This window comes from Phascolarctos cinereus, unplaced genomic scaffold (assembly GCF_003287225.1).
Source record: "Phascolarctos cinereus isolate Bilbo 61053 unplaced genomic scaffold, phaCin_HiC Scaffold_726;HRSCAF=1367, whole genome shotgun sequence".
Taxonomy (NCBI): Eukaryota; Metazoa; Chordata; class Mammalia; order Diprotodontia; family Phascolarctidae; genus Phascolarctos; species Phascolarctos cinereus.
In genome coordinates, this window is record NW_027556098.1 from 427,594,602 (window position 1) to 427,609,384 (window position 14,783).

At 51.1% G+C, this 14,783-nt stretch overlaps 1 protein-coding gene across 1 annotated transcript; it reads right to left on the minus strand.

Annotated features, from left to right (window-relative positions):
* Window positions 1-1,071: 1,071 nt before the first annotated feature.
* Window positions 1,072-11,705, minus strand: LOC110197838 (NACHT, LRR and PYD domains-containing protein 3-like; the record flags this gene model as incomplete). Its single annotated transcript, XM_078146290.1, is given in 12 exon segments — window positions 1,072-1,896; window positions 1,932-2,130; window positions 6,243-6,413; window positions 6,715-6,885; window positions 7,362-7,518; window positions 7,521-7,531; window positions 9,193-9,363; window positions 9,851-10,204; window positions 10,206-10,267; window positions 10,269-10,457; window positions 10,459-11,213; window positions 11,216-11,705. Coding segments are annotated over 12 exon segments (2,934 nt in total), but the record flags the coding sequence as incomplete, so codon positions are not given.
* Between the last annotated feature and the right edge of the window lie 3,078 nt (window positions 11,706-14,783).

The window sequence follows — 14,783 nt, forward strand, 5'->3', positions numbered from 1 at the left end:
CTCAGAGGACCACAGAATATGTGGGAGTATGGAACTCCCAAAAGCCTATAACCAGATACAGAAACGTAAAAAGCTCCCAAACATCCATTAGCCTCTCTCCTGCTCTCCAAGGGAGCTGTAGCCCCTTGACATTCTGGTGAATCCCTTTTTGGGAAAGGAATGAGCATTTGTGGCAGGCTAGGAGAGCTTTTACAATGATGTCATTAGATCCTCACAACAGCCCTGGGCAGTAGGTGCTATTATTATTGCCATTTTACAGATGAGGAAACTGAGGCAGACAGTGGTGAAGTGACTTACCCAGGGTGCTATACTAGCAAGTATCTGAGGCTGGATTTGAACTCAGGTCTTCCTGACTACAGATCCAGAGCTCTATCTGCTGACCCACCAGCTGCCTTTTTCCAAAGAGTACTTCTCAGATCCCCAAGGTTTAACTGCCATCCTGGGGCTTTGTACACTGTAGCCCAAAAGGTGGCTATGTCTTCTGGGGTCGCCAAATGAGCATTCTCCTTCCCCATTCTTACCTCTGCACTGAGAGGTGAGGCCCAGATCTCTCTGACAAGAGCATGGCCCAGGGTCCTAAGTAGCCCATCAGTCATTAGGGGGCAGTCCCCAGCCCTGGGGCCCCAAGGAAGCTCTATGGGGTGTGGGTCACAGGGAGATGTCCCTCAGATGCTTCCCAGGAAAAGCCCCTGCCCTGGAATCTCCCTCACTGGACACCTCCCTCCACACAAAAGCTCTTGTACACTCCTACCTCCTGTCACTCCTCAGTAGGGCCTATAATCTCATCAATGCTGCCATGATGGACCACCTACCTTCCAGGGACAGGTAGGCCCACAGAGCTGGCACACCTCACCCTGCCTTGTCTGTGCCTCAGTTTCCTCTTTTAGGACCCAATTCACAGGCTTCTTGTGAGACCCAAGTAAGTCAATACATAAAAAGTGGCTTATTTTCCAGATAGGAGGTTGGAGCAAAGCAGCTTTCAGGCTCCAGTGGGCCAGGAATGGGGCTGTGCAGAGGCTGAGGCCATGGCCATGCCTGGGGGCTAATCCTGCCTTTTCTTCACCCACCTCACCTACTTGGGAGAGGTCTCTGAGGTGAAAAACTAGGGCAGCCCAAGCTCTAGACCCATTTAAAAAAAAACAAATTTTATAGTTGTGTTGTCTTTATATCACCTGTATTTTCCACTCTGCCCCTCCCAGAAAACCACTCCTTATTAGAAAAAGTTTTTAAAAGCAGGAAAAAAAATTTCAGCAAACGGACCAATGATTCAAAAAAAAAAATCTGGTGTTGAATGCACTGCCCCACCCCCATGGGCTCCCACCTCTGCTAAGAAGCAGGGCTATGTGGCTCCTCCCATCTCTTCTGTGGGGCCAGGCTCCTCCACCTTGGAGCTGGGCTGTGCATAGAGGTGTTCTAGGTCTGTGCCTCCCAGGTTCTAATGCTCACCACCATCTCCACTGGCTTCATCCTGTGCTTCATCCTGGAGGCAATAGGGAGCCACAGCTCCTGTAGAGGGATGGGAAACATACAACAAAAAAGGCAGCCAGGGACTTGAGATCCAGTCCCAGGGGAGCCAAACAAGATGAGTCCAGAATGAAAATGGGAGCCACTTGGGAAACCCCAAAGCCAGGGAGGGGAGGTGGAAGGCCCAAGGACAGGCCACTCCCTCCTGCTCCTTCTGCTCAGCCCCCATCAGAAGAGCTCAGCAAACCCAGTCCAATTGTTATTGTAGGAGATCTCCAGGCCAGGCTTGACTCTGGCCACAGCTGCCAGCTCAGCCTTGGCTGCCTCGCTCAGGACAAACCTGAATAACCTGTAGAGATTCAGAAGCAGCCTCAGAGGGGGAGCCTCAAGGCCACAGACCCCGGACTCTGGACTCCTCACTGGGCGCCCCCCCTACCCCACTGCCTTCCCAAAGGCCCTGTTCCTGCCCCAGCAGGCTGCCCTGGCCACACCCACCTGAATCTCTGCAGCTGACAACTGGGCTGCCTCAGGCCCCTACAAAGCCACTTTGAGCCTTCCTCCCCCAGGGAGCTGTCACTGAGGTCCAGCTGCCTCAGGCTGGGGCAGCAGCGCAGTGCTGAGGCCAGGGCCTCACAGCCTAGCCAGGTGAGCCCGCACATCTGGATCCTGCAGGGGGAAGAGGAGAGGCTACTGAGGGCAGAGCTGGGAGGCCAGGTGGGGATGAAGGGGGAGACATGGGGGAGGGAAGGAGGTAGCTGGGAGAAGATGGGTGGATGGATGGCTACCCAGGAGAAGGGAGGGCTTAAGGGGTGAGTCGGGGGGAGAGAGAGAATGTCCAAACTCTGGACAGAGCAAAAGTGGAAGGGGCCTCCTGTCCTGGAGGAGGTTACTGGGGACACCCAGAGAGGACCTACCTAAGGTTATGAAATGAATGTGAAGCGTCCTTAGACTCCTTACCAACCCCAAGGTCTCTGCTAAATGCCCCAACCCTAATGCCTTCCCATCCCAGTGCCAGGAGAATAGAATTTTGTCTGCCTGTCCCCTCTTGGGCCATTAGGTTCCTTTTCTTGGTGAAGCTATCTGACTCTAAGAAGAGGGTAGGGGCTGGAGCAGTGACTGGAGTGCCAGGCTGGAAGACAAGAGCACCTGACTTCAAATCCCCTCCTAACCAGTCATACCTCTGGGCCCCAGAGCAACCCCATCTCTGTAAGATAGGGATGATAACAGCACTTCTCTTCTTTCTACTCATGTGGGGTGAAGGGGAAGGGAGACTTCAAAGTCTTCAAAATCTAACAGGGGCTAAAAGGCCTAGACATTGAAATATGAAGGGGAAAGTTTTTGAAAGTAACAGACTTTCCTCAGGGCCCATCACATGGGAGGTCTCCATACATACTTAGCAAATCACACTCCCCCCCCACCAAAAAAAAGCAAATAAAATTATAAAATTATTCACTTGCACCAGCAAATGTGTGCATGAGACATGCCTAGAGGCAGCAGGGATGCAAATTAAGCTTTGAACGAGAAGAACTGGGCTCAAATCTAGAACTGAATGATGTTCAATAGATATCTTAAACTCACTATGGCTAAAATATAACTCATCTCTCCCCCAAACCCTGCCTCCTATTTTCCCTATTACTGTGGAGGGCACCCCATCCTCCCAGTTCTTCAGGCTCTCAACCTAGGAGTCATCCTGGACTCTTCACTTTCCCTCACCCCCGCCCCAATATCCAATATGGTACCAAGACCTGTCGATTTCACCTCTGCAGCACCCTGGCCCATTTCACCTCTGTACCATCTCTGGCCCATTTCACCTCTGCAGCATCTCTGGTCCATTTCACCTCTGCCACATCTCTGGTCCATTTCACCTCTGCAGCATCTCTGGTCCATTTCACCTCTGCAGCATCTCTGGTCCATTTCACCTCTGCCACATCTCTGGTCCATTTCACCTCTGCAGCATCTCTGGTCCATTTCACCTCTGCAGCATCTCTGGTCCATTTCACTTCCACACCATCCATTTCACCTTTTCTCTTGTCCATTTCACCTCTGTACCATCTCTGGCCCATTTCACCTCTGCAGCATCTCTGGTCCATTTCACTTCCACACCATCCATTTCACCTCTTCTCTTGTCCATTTCACCTCTGTAGAACTGAACCTCTAGTCCATTTCACCTCTGTACCATCTCTGGTCCATTTCACCTCAGCAGCATCTCTCTAATAGCCCCTCTTCTCCCCTCTGACACTGCCCCACCCTGGTGCAGGCCTTATCATCTCATACCTGGATTATTACAATAGCTGCTGGGGGAGGGGGAGGAGTCTGTCTGCTTCAGGTCTGTCCGCATTCCAATCCTCCTCCAGTCACCAAAGCGATTTTCCTAAAATGCAGGCCTGATCATGTCACATACACACACCACACTTCACTCAATAAACTCCAGTGGCTCCCCATGGCCTCCAGGATCCAATACAAAATACTCTGCTTGGCATTCAATGCTCTTCATACCTAATCCCTTCTCCCTTTCCAGGCTTCTTACACCTTATTCCCCTGGGCATGCTCTTCTTCCTCTTCATGTAGTGCACTCCATCGCCCCACTGGCTGCCTCCATGCCTTCCCATCACCACCTCTTGGTTTCCCAGATTTCCTTGTAGACTCAGCTAAAATCACATCTTAACATATATCCTATGTACCTTACAATTTACATATTGTCTCCCCCATAGACTGTGAGCTCCTTGGGAGCAGGGACTATGGTTGGGGGTTTTTTTGCCTTTGTACCCAGCATTTGGGACAGTGCCTGGCACATAGTAAACCCTTGATAAAGAGGGGACTGACTGAAATAGGGTGGTGTGGGCCTGCAAGCTGGCCCTATTCATCAACAGAGGATGGGGTGCCCCATGGTACTGGAATACCACATGAAGGCATGACACACCAGATCAAATCCCCTGAAATACCAATCCTTGGCCTTCTGGAGGAGAAACCAAAAGGTTAGAGTGATAGGAGTCAACAGAGCAGAAAATACAAAATAAACGATTCATCTTTGCTCACAAACTGTCCTGAAGGGGCCTGAGAAATGAAGAAATTAGGAGACACAGAGAAAGACATAAAGAGGAAGACAGAGAAAGGAGGAGAGGAGACAAACAGATAGAGAAAGGAGAGGGAGGGAGGGAGGGGGAGGGAGAGGGGGAAAGAGGGAGAGAGAGAGAGAGAGAGAGAGAGAGAGAGAGAGAGAGAGAGAGAGAGAGAGAGAGAGAGAGAGAACGAACAGGGAGAGATAGACCAAGAGAGAAAGACAGGCAGACAGGCAGACAGAGAGGAGAGGGGAGAGAGGGATAGAGACTAGGGTGGTTTTGCTAAATCAATGGTCACCACAGGTGAGTAGAACTGAGTATGGCACATCTGCCTGTCCTATAAAGTCCTGAAGGTTCAGGGATTGTCATGGAGATCTACAGCCCAGCCAGAAGCAGATCCTCTACCTTGTGGTATCAGAAAGTCTTTGGCACAACCAAGGAAGAGCAAAATTCTGAACACCCACCATGGAAAGCCACATCGATTCAGGGATGAAGGAGATTCCTACAAACCCCTGGTCTCCCCCAAACAAGCCACATCAAGGATCAGACTGGGGCTGCATATATCCAGTGACTCACTGGCATCCTGAAATCTAAACTAACCAGGAAAAGAGCATTGAAAGTGATTAGTTCCTCCGCCATCCTAGTCTAGGCCACCACTCTCAGAACTGTAACACGGATTGTGGTAGATTTGCAAAATGTCCTAACAAAAGCCTGCAACGTCAATGAAGCCCAGAGTACAGGAGCCTCCGGCATCTCTGGAAAGAGGAACCTTCCTCACCAAAAACAAGGAAGAGCACTGAAGACCCAACATAGGCAGACGATCCACAGAATCCCTTTTAGACAGGAGACATCCCTTCATGGAGCCACAGAAAAAAAGGGTAATAGGGCCACAGCACTGGATCTGGTCATTGTAACTGAAGGTGGGCCACCTCCAGATGGAGCCTAGGACACCAGTACAATCCAAGACTGAAGGCCCTCCCTGGGTGGCCTGTCTGTAGAGTCCTTACAATGTCCAACACCAAGAACAGGGCAGAACCTCATGGAGGCCGGGAAAGAAAGGTCCTCACGGTCAGGACATGGCACTGCCAGCTTTGCAAAGTCCTGCACAGACACAGCCTAATGAGCAGGGGGCCGATCCCCATTTTACAGATGGGGACACTGAGGTCCAGAGCCATGCAGTGATCTGCCTAGGGTCAGTGTCTGACACCCAGGTCTTCTGAGTACAGCACTCTGTCCACCAAGCCCCACTGACAGGTGGCTCAGGGTTCAGAGGAAGGCAGCTAGGACGAGAGGGACCTCAACCCCTTATCAGATGAGTTTTGGAGGAAGAAACTGGGCACACTCAGCCTGGGGAAGAGAGGGCTGGGGGTGAGGGGGGAGATGAAAGCTGCCTGCAAGTCCTTCAGAGGCTGTCACGGGCAACAGGGCACATTTCCTCAGCATTACAGCTGCCTGCAAAGGAGGTGAGTTCTCTCTCCTCTTAGGGGTTCAAGGTCACCAAAGAGTGTGACGTGACACAGAGTAAGCCTCTGTCCCTCCTAAGGCAACCTATGGAAGTTCTTCACCGCCAAATCCCACTACTGCCTCTTACTGATCTTGGGGTCCACTCAGGTCCTCAGATCTGTTTCAGGTGCTCTGCTACCCAGCCACACCTCTTTTATCTTGTACAACTCTCTACTTCCTCCCCAGAGTCTGTCCCTGGGGATGGAGGTCACTTACTTCAGCTCCTGCACTTTACAGTTGGGGTGAATCAGGCCCTGACACAACTTCTGAATCCCCATGTCTTCCAAGTCATTGCCACTGAGGAAGAGGAACTCGATGCTGCTGGAAGCACTTAAGACAGACGAGATGCTGGGGCCACCAGCAGGGGTGAGGCGGCAGTTGGCCAGGCTGTGGGAGAGGGGCACACAAGCGCTGAGGGGACCACTGTGCTCCAGGAGCGCTTGTTCAGAGCCAGGAGGGGAAGGGCAGAGAGATGCCCCTCTCCCCCACCCCATCTCTTCAGGGCCCATGCACTAGTCTTAGGACTATTTGGCCCTCCTGCAGGACTGGTGGCCCTCAGAGTGGGGGGCAGTCACACAGGCTCCAGCCCCCTCCCCCCTCCCCCCCATGGGCAGTCACATGGGCTCCAGCCCCCTCCCCAGGTGCAAAAGGTTGCCCCTGCTGGGGGGGGCGCCGTGCCTTATCTTACTTGAGTTTCCTCATCCTGCAGTGAGGGGCCCTATGGCCTTGGCACAGCTGCTGCAAGCCTGAGTCTCCTAGGGCATTGTTCCTCAGGTGAAGCCAGAGTAGCTTAGGCCCCAGGCTAAGCACCAAGGACAGATCAAGGCAGCATTGGCCAGTGAGGCTGCAGTTTCCTAACCTAAACAAATTGCTGCCAGGGGTGTGGAGAGAGTGTGGAGCAGTGGTCAGAGCCCTGGCCTCTGGGTCAGGAAGCCCAAGTCCTATTGGCTGGAGGACCCCAGCCCAGTGACTCCCCATCTCCAAGGGCCTCAGGTGCAGAGCAGGTGGAGAAAGCATGTTCCCTGGGGTACCCCTTGCCCAAAGAAATCGTCAATCAACTTGACAAAGAAACCAGCCCACCCAAGACCTCCTGGGAAAGGAAATCCTCCACCTGCTGCAGCTTCTAGGTCTCCGTGTCCATCAGCTCAGACCTGGAAGGAACCACAGCGGTTCCTGCTGTCTGCAGAAGTTCCCCACCCCAGGAGTCTGGAGACCTTCCAGCCTGGGCTGGAATACTTCTGGGGATGGGGAACTCACTCTTACCCACAAGCCACCATGCTAAGTAGGACCCCATGGTGGGGGCCTTGGGCAAGGGAAAGACTTTTGGAGACTAACCTGAGTGTCTTCCATTGGCAATTGGCCTGCCGCAGGCCTCCACACGGCAGCCCCATGCCATGGTCTCCCAAGGCATTAAAGCTCAGATCCAGCCACTGCAGGGTCTGGCTGATGCCCAGGACAGAGCCAAGGCCCTCACATGACTCCTCGGTGATTGGCATTTCTTCAGACTAGGGGACAGACACACAAGAAACAAGGAACAAGCAATCATTCACCATTCAGCAGCAGCAGCCACTGCCACGATTAAAAGGGACTCTCAAGTCTGCCAACCTCATTGCTCATATTGTCTCATTTGGGCCTCACAACAACCCTAGAAGTGAGTGCTAGCATTATCACCCCCATTTTACAGATGAGAAAACCGAGACCAAAAAGATAAGAATATAGCTGGGAATTGTCTGAGATAAGATTTGAACTCAGCTTTTTCCCCACTCAGGTGAGTGAGCTGCCCATTGAGCCACCTGGCTGCTTCTTGACAGTTCCTCTTCAGACTCAGGAAGCCAAGGGAAAGTCCACTCTTGGATGTCTCTGGTCCCACTGGGCTGAAAGCCAGAGGCCTTTGGGGCCATGGGTGTCTCAGGTTCTGGGTATGACTCCAATGTCATTTCAGGCTGCTATCAATTTCTGCACAGCAGGAGATGTGGTCTTAAGAACTCCTGAATAGAAGAAAGCTTTCTTGCCATTGAAGGCCTGAATGTGTCCAATACCAAGGCCCTGCTGGGAGGTAGAGTCAAAGGACACAGCGCCAAAGGAGCCCAGACCAGGGGTTTGAGTCCCAAAGCTGAGAGACTCACTCACACTGGTCCTTTCTTCCTCATCTATAAAATTAGGTTAATAGTACCTGCATGGAAAGTGCCCTAAAAGGAAGGCACTGGTCTTCTCCACTGAGGGCAGGTGCCACTGGGGAACAGGCAGCTCCCTCCTTGGGGTGTCCTCAGAAGCAGTCTTGGGGTCATTTGTATAACACAGTTCAGTAAATGTAAAAAGAAGAGGGATGTCTCTCACATCTCTCCACATCCAGACATCTCCAACTGAGTGTTCCAGTAAACATCTTAAACTCAACATGCCCAAAGCCAGATGCTTTGTCTTTCCTCCTAAAGTCTCCCCCTTTTCCTACCTTCACTACTACTGTGGAGGGTAACATCATCCTCCCAGTCCTTCAAGCTCCCAACTTAGGAGTCATCCTGGACTCCTCACTTTCTCTCACCCCCAGATCCAACATGATGCCAAGGCCTGTTGATTTCATCTCTGGTCCATTTCACCTCCCCAGCACCTCTGGTCCATTTCACCTCTGAAACATCTCTCCAATATGCCCTCTTCTCTCCTCTGATGCTGCCCCCACCCTGGTACAGACCCTCATCACCTCACACATGGACTATTACAATAGCTGGTGGGGGAATGGTGTCTGCCTGCCTTAAGTCTCTCTCTACTCTAGTGATTTTCTTAAAGCCTAGGTCTGACCATGTCACTCTCCTACTCAATAAACACCAGTGGTTCCCTATCACTTCCAGATCGAATACAAAATCTTCTGTTTCAATCAATCAATCAGCAAATATTTATTTAACACCTACTATGTTCTTAGTTTGTATAGGTGGGAGCAGTGAACCCTAGGTTCCCCAGCTGTCAACTGATCAACCAATTAATCAACATTTATTAAGCATCTACTATGGATCTTCTGACCTCATTTTTTATTCCCAGAGGAGAAGACTCACGGTACATGAAAACAGATGAGTCCTGGTAAGCAGCAGGGACAGCTCCTTCTGTGATGAAGGAGAGAAGAGGCGGAAGAGGCAAAAGACAAAAAAGAAAGAGGCAGGGTGCTGTGTAGTCTTACCACAGACTCTCAAGCTTGCAGCTAGGATGTTCCAGCACCCTGAAGAGCAATGCTGCTCCCTGGTCTTCCAGGGGGTTGTAACTCAGATCCAGTCTTGTCAGTGTCCAACTCATACTAAAGGCACAGGAGAGGCTCCCAGCAAAATCTGAAGTGAGCCAGCAGTTCAGCAACCTGCAAGAATGCAGTGTTGTGGGCCTTTTTTCACACACCATTCCCCTGCCCCAGGCAAAAGTCCATCAAAGACCAGAGGAGGCTGAGTGATTTGCTCCCTCACTTTCACTCTGGATACTGCCTCACTGGGCATCCCTGGGAAGCCCTGGGAGAAAGGGCCCCTTTCCTGGTTCTACGATGCCCTCCTAGGGGCTGCCCCTTAACCTCAAAAGATAGAACCACAGAATGTCAGAACTTCAGAATGTAGCCCAGGGAGGGGGGCCCTTTACCCAAGACCACAAGGTGGCCACCTTGGCAACCCTTGGCAAATGAAGCATGCCAGGGCTAGAAACCACTTAAATAATCACCAAGTCCAAAGCTACTTTTTCAGATGAGAAAACCGAGAGCCAGGGAGGGGAACTGACCTGCCCAAGGCCAAGCCTCGACTCCTACCCTCCACCCCTTTCTCCCCATTGCTGGGAAGGGAAAGAAGCCAGCCAGGCCTTACCGGAGTGACTGGAATGGGCAGGTGGGCTGCTTGAGGTCTTCACACAGCCATCTCATTCCGGAATCCCCCAGGGCCTCCGCCCCTAGTCCCAGCTCAGAAAGACTCCTTCGTACCCAGAGCCGGGAGGAGAAGTCTTTGCACACGTCCTTTAGAGAATAGGTCCCAGCTGCTTGATTGGTGAGGCCTCACTCTGGGAGGCCTAGGTCTGCGGCTCCGGAGCTCAGACCATCCAGCTCGACTGTGAGGGTGCTCCGAGAGCCCCGGAGGCGGAAAGCAACCACCAGGCCATCCATCCTGGTGCGAACTCTCACCTTCACTTCCCTGAAACATGCCATAGCGCTCAGGATGAACTCACAACAAACAGTACAACAGCTCCAGGGTCTTCGCCCACCCGAGGCACTGGGCCGCCTGCCCGCCCAATCCATTTGAACAGTACACACTGGCTCCCCCAGAGGACAGGAGCTCCCACTATCTTCTCCAGGATGCCTACTCTCCCCTGGCTTGAGAGCCCAAAGAGGAAGCAGAAGGTCAGGGGAAGGTCGGCCTCCAAACTGGAGGGGCCCTTCAGCAGCTGCCCCAAGCGAGGACTATGGAAGAGCCATTGAGTCCATCCGCTTCAGCACCAGGAACAGGGCAGTGAAGAACTCCTGGAAAGTAGAGTGGAAGAAGCTATAGGTGGCCTTGCACTCCACCTCATGCTGAACCTGGTCTGTGTGCAGGAAGGTAGAGACAGTGGCCACGTCCAGCCCGTGGCAGGCCAGGTCCTGCTGTCGAAACCAAAGCCTCTGCTCTCGCTGGCCAGTGGCAGCCAAGGAGCACAGGGCCCAGAGGCCAGCAGGCCGGCTCCTGGGTGGGCCGAGCCAGTCTGGACGCAGGAGGCTGGAGAGAAAAGCCGTGTAGATGGTGATGGTAGTCCGTGCAGTCTGAACCAGAGCCTTGCCCCTCTCTACCTGCTGCCGCAGCCCGGTGCACACAGCCCAGCACACCAGCAGCACAAAGCACATGGTGAAGAGGACCTCGTTAGCCTGCACGGTGGCCCAGGCTCGCCCGGCCTGCCCCAGGTTGGGGAAGTACTTGTAGAAATAGGCCTGTCTCTCCAAAGTGTGGAAACCCAGGACCTCGGCCACCTGAGGCTGCTGCAGCTTCTCCAGTGCCATGGGCCATGTGGTGACGAGCAGGGAATACTCAGGGAGCAGTCTCTTTGCCAGCAGGCTCCTCAGATGGACATCCACCCGCTGCTTCTCCCGCCTCGGGACCCAGGCCCCATACTCCTGCCCCCCAGTGCCCCAGAGAAGCTCATCGAAGCCGTCAAGAACGAACAGCAGGCACTCCGGCCGAGCCAGCATGGTGGGCACGGGTGCAACCCCGAACCTGGGCCAGTGCCCTTGAGCCAGCCCGAGAGCAGCTCGGCCACGCTCCTCTGGGCCGCCAACTCCACAGTCCGGCAGTTGACGTAGAAAGCATAGTCGAACTGGCCAGGGTAGAGAGTCCCTGACGCCCAGTCCAGCGGCACCTTCCGGGCCAGGGTGGTCTTGCCAATCCCAGCTACCTCCTGCAGCACTACGGTGGCCGGGGCACTGCCTCCTTCCCCTCCATCGGCATCAAAGAGAGCCTTGAGCTCAATGGGCCTTCCATGCCCCTCCTGAAGGCACCCATGCAACCCCCTAGAGGCCAGCAGCTGCTGCTGTCTGCTCTGAGGGCTGGCGGGCTCCCTCACCAGAAGCAGCCACGTGTAGTGGTGGCTCAGGTAGACCCATTCACCCAGGCACCCATTTCTCTCCTCCAGGACCTGGAATTTCTTCCGCATGCATTCCCGGTACTTTTCCTTGTAACCTGATTCAGAGCCAGGAACAATGAGTCACTCACAAGCTAACTGAGAAGGAAGGAGTCTTGGATTAATTCAGATCCTGAATTAATTCACCTCCTGAATTAATTCACCTCCACTGACATAAGGGAACTCCGATAGGATAGATGACCTAGATCTCAATGGGTACATCAGAAACAAATGAGACAAGTAAGAAAGTATCTTTCCGAATGGTATGTAGGTGTAGAAGTGCATTTAAAACTCGTCCTTTCAAAATACCAGAAATATTAAGAAATAATATTTCCCTGGTCTAAAATGCCCATGCCAAAACCCTTGGAGTATCTCCTTGGAAAAGAAAGGTGGCTGATGGTAGAGGACAAAAAGGCCTTTCTCAGGGATATGTGGTAACATGGTACCCAACCTTTTCCAACCTAGAATGGGCCTTGCCTAGTCTCTGTCTCTGCCTCCACACATTGGGAATGACCCAATGGCAGGACCTGCCCTTCTCCATGGAAAAGGCCCCTTGGCTTACTTCTGAAAGGGATTTAGGGGAGGGTTCCAGGGCAGGGTGGGAAGGCAACCTGGCTACTGAACTATTCTTCAAAGTTCACCTAAACCGTATTTGTATACATTGTGTTCTGTTTCTTGTTCAGAATTCCAATAAATGTTTCCTCAGCTTGTCTTAGGGCAGCCACATATGACGGGTTGGGGAGACATTTCTCTTCCAGCTAGATATAGCTTGGATACAATTAATGTTAAATTAAATTAAATTCTTTCTGGCAGACTTGAGCCTAAATCGCAGTATGTTATCAACATTAATTTTTTTTTCTTTGACACGAGGGAAGAGTTCATAACCCTGGCTTTCTTTAAGTCCCTACTAAAATTCCATCTTTTACAGGAGACTTCCCCAGCTTCTCTTAATTCTAGTGCCTTCCCTCTGTTAATTATTTCCTATTTATCCCGTAAATAGCTTGCTTTGTATACATTTGTTTGCAAGTTGTCTCTCCCACTAGATTGTAAACTCCCTGAGGGCAGGGACTATCTTTTGCCTTTTTTTATCCCCTGGTGCTTAGCACACTGCCTGGCACATAGTAGGTGCTTAATAAATCTTGATTGATTGACCAAACAAGTGGTGGAGATCACAAAAGATAAAATGGACAATTTTGGTTACATAAAATAAATGTTGCACAAACAAAATCAATGCAACTAAGAGTAGAAGAGAAAAAACTGAGGAAAAATTTTTGTAGCAAGTTTCTCTGATAAAGGTCTCATTTCCAAGATAGATAAGGAACTGATTCCCATTCCCCCATTGATAAATAGTTAAAGGATATGAACCAGTAGTCTTCAAAGTGCAGTCCCTGAAGCTATCTGTAGTCATGGGGGGGGGGGGGAATGCTCCATGGTTCTGCCTCCTACTTAACAGATTGGCAAAATTAATTCCTCCCCAAAAAAAAGACACATTGGGGGAGGGGCAAAGCAGGAAAACAGGCATATTAAAATACTGTTCTCAAAGCTATGGTCCAGTCATTAAGTCAAATAGTCAATAAACATTAATTATGCACCAGGAACTGGGGATTCAAAGAAAGGTAAAACACGGTCTCTGCCCTCAAGGAACCCACAACTTTTTATTAAATTAACACAAAATAATACACATTATTAAGTTAATACTAGAATTAGGAGGGATCGGGAAAGGCTTGATGCAATAGGTGGGATTTTAGCTGGGTCCTGAAGGAAGCTGGGGAGCTGGGAGACAGAGGGGAGGAGGCCTGAGAAAATGCTCAGAGCTCAGAGGCAAGTGAAGGAGGGCTTTGAGTGACAAATAGCATTTTGTATTTGACCCTGAAGGCAATAAAGAGCCACTGGAAAGTATTTGAGTAGTGGGGTGAAGTGGTCGGACATTCGCTTTAAGAAAAAATCACTTTAGTGGCTGAATGGAGAATGGACTAGAGTGGGGAGAGACAGGCAGGCAGACCCCCACCACCACGAGCAGGCTGTTAAGATTAATAGTCCAGGCTTGAGTTTATGAGAGCTTGCACCAGGGCAGGGGCAGTGTCAGAGGAGAGGTGGGGCAAACAGGAGAGCTTTCAGAATTCAGAAACAAGACAGTGGTAGACTAGACATGGGGGTGGGGGTGAATCTACAATGACAGATTGGGAGCCTGGGATCCTAGGGGGATGATGGTGCCCTCAACAACAGCAGGGAAGTTGGGAAGAGTCAAGGATTGGGGGGAAAGATAATTCTTTTGGACATCCAGTTCAAGATGGCCAGATGGCCATTGGTGATGAAAGGTTGGAGCTCAAGAGAGAGGGTAGGGCTAGACACACAGACTTATGAATCATGGTCTCTTTTGGCCTCCTCTTTGCTGGCAACAAGTCTACATTTAACTGCTGGATGAAATTATTAGTCAGCGCCTACGTAATTTCTGTTGTCCACTGTTTATTCTTGGTTTTTCAATAACTTGATAAAATAATTTGGGGGCAAATCTCTCACATTGTAACATGGTAGAGATAAAGAGCTGCCTCAGAGCTAGGAAGACCTGACTCTGACCAAACTGGCCCCATGACCCTGGCAGGCCACACCCTCCCTCAGCCTCCAAGATGAAGAGAAGATGCTCACCAGGGTCCCTACCCCAAGGAACCCAGGGCCCAGCTCCTCTCTCTACCCCATTTGTCCCCTTCTTCTTGGGTGTTTTGTTTTTTTCCTTAGCTCAGATGCTTCAGTGGCCTGACTGTACACAGACAGCTGACTCAGGAATAACTTCCATGTAAATCACATCTTTTCTTGTCTCTTACAAGGAAGCTAGTGTCATTGTGGGGCTAGTCAGTGCTTGACATGGATGGAACCCACTCATTCTTTTTCTCAATAAAGGGTTCATCATGTAGTAGCTAGATGTCAAAGAAGATAAAAGTCAGAAAGACTTGAGTTCAAATCCAGCCTCAGATACTTACTAGCTGGGCACGTCAGTGAACCTGTCTGCCTTGGTTTACTCATCTGTAAAATGGGGATCATTGTGAGGGTAAAATAAGTTTATACTTGTAAAGTGCTTTGCAAACCTTGCATTGCTATGGGAATGGTTTATTATATGCTGCATGCTTGGGAGTTTACTGTCTCCCTCAACCCCAACCTATC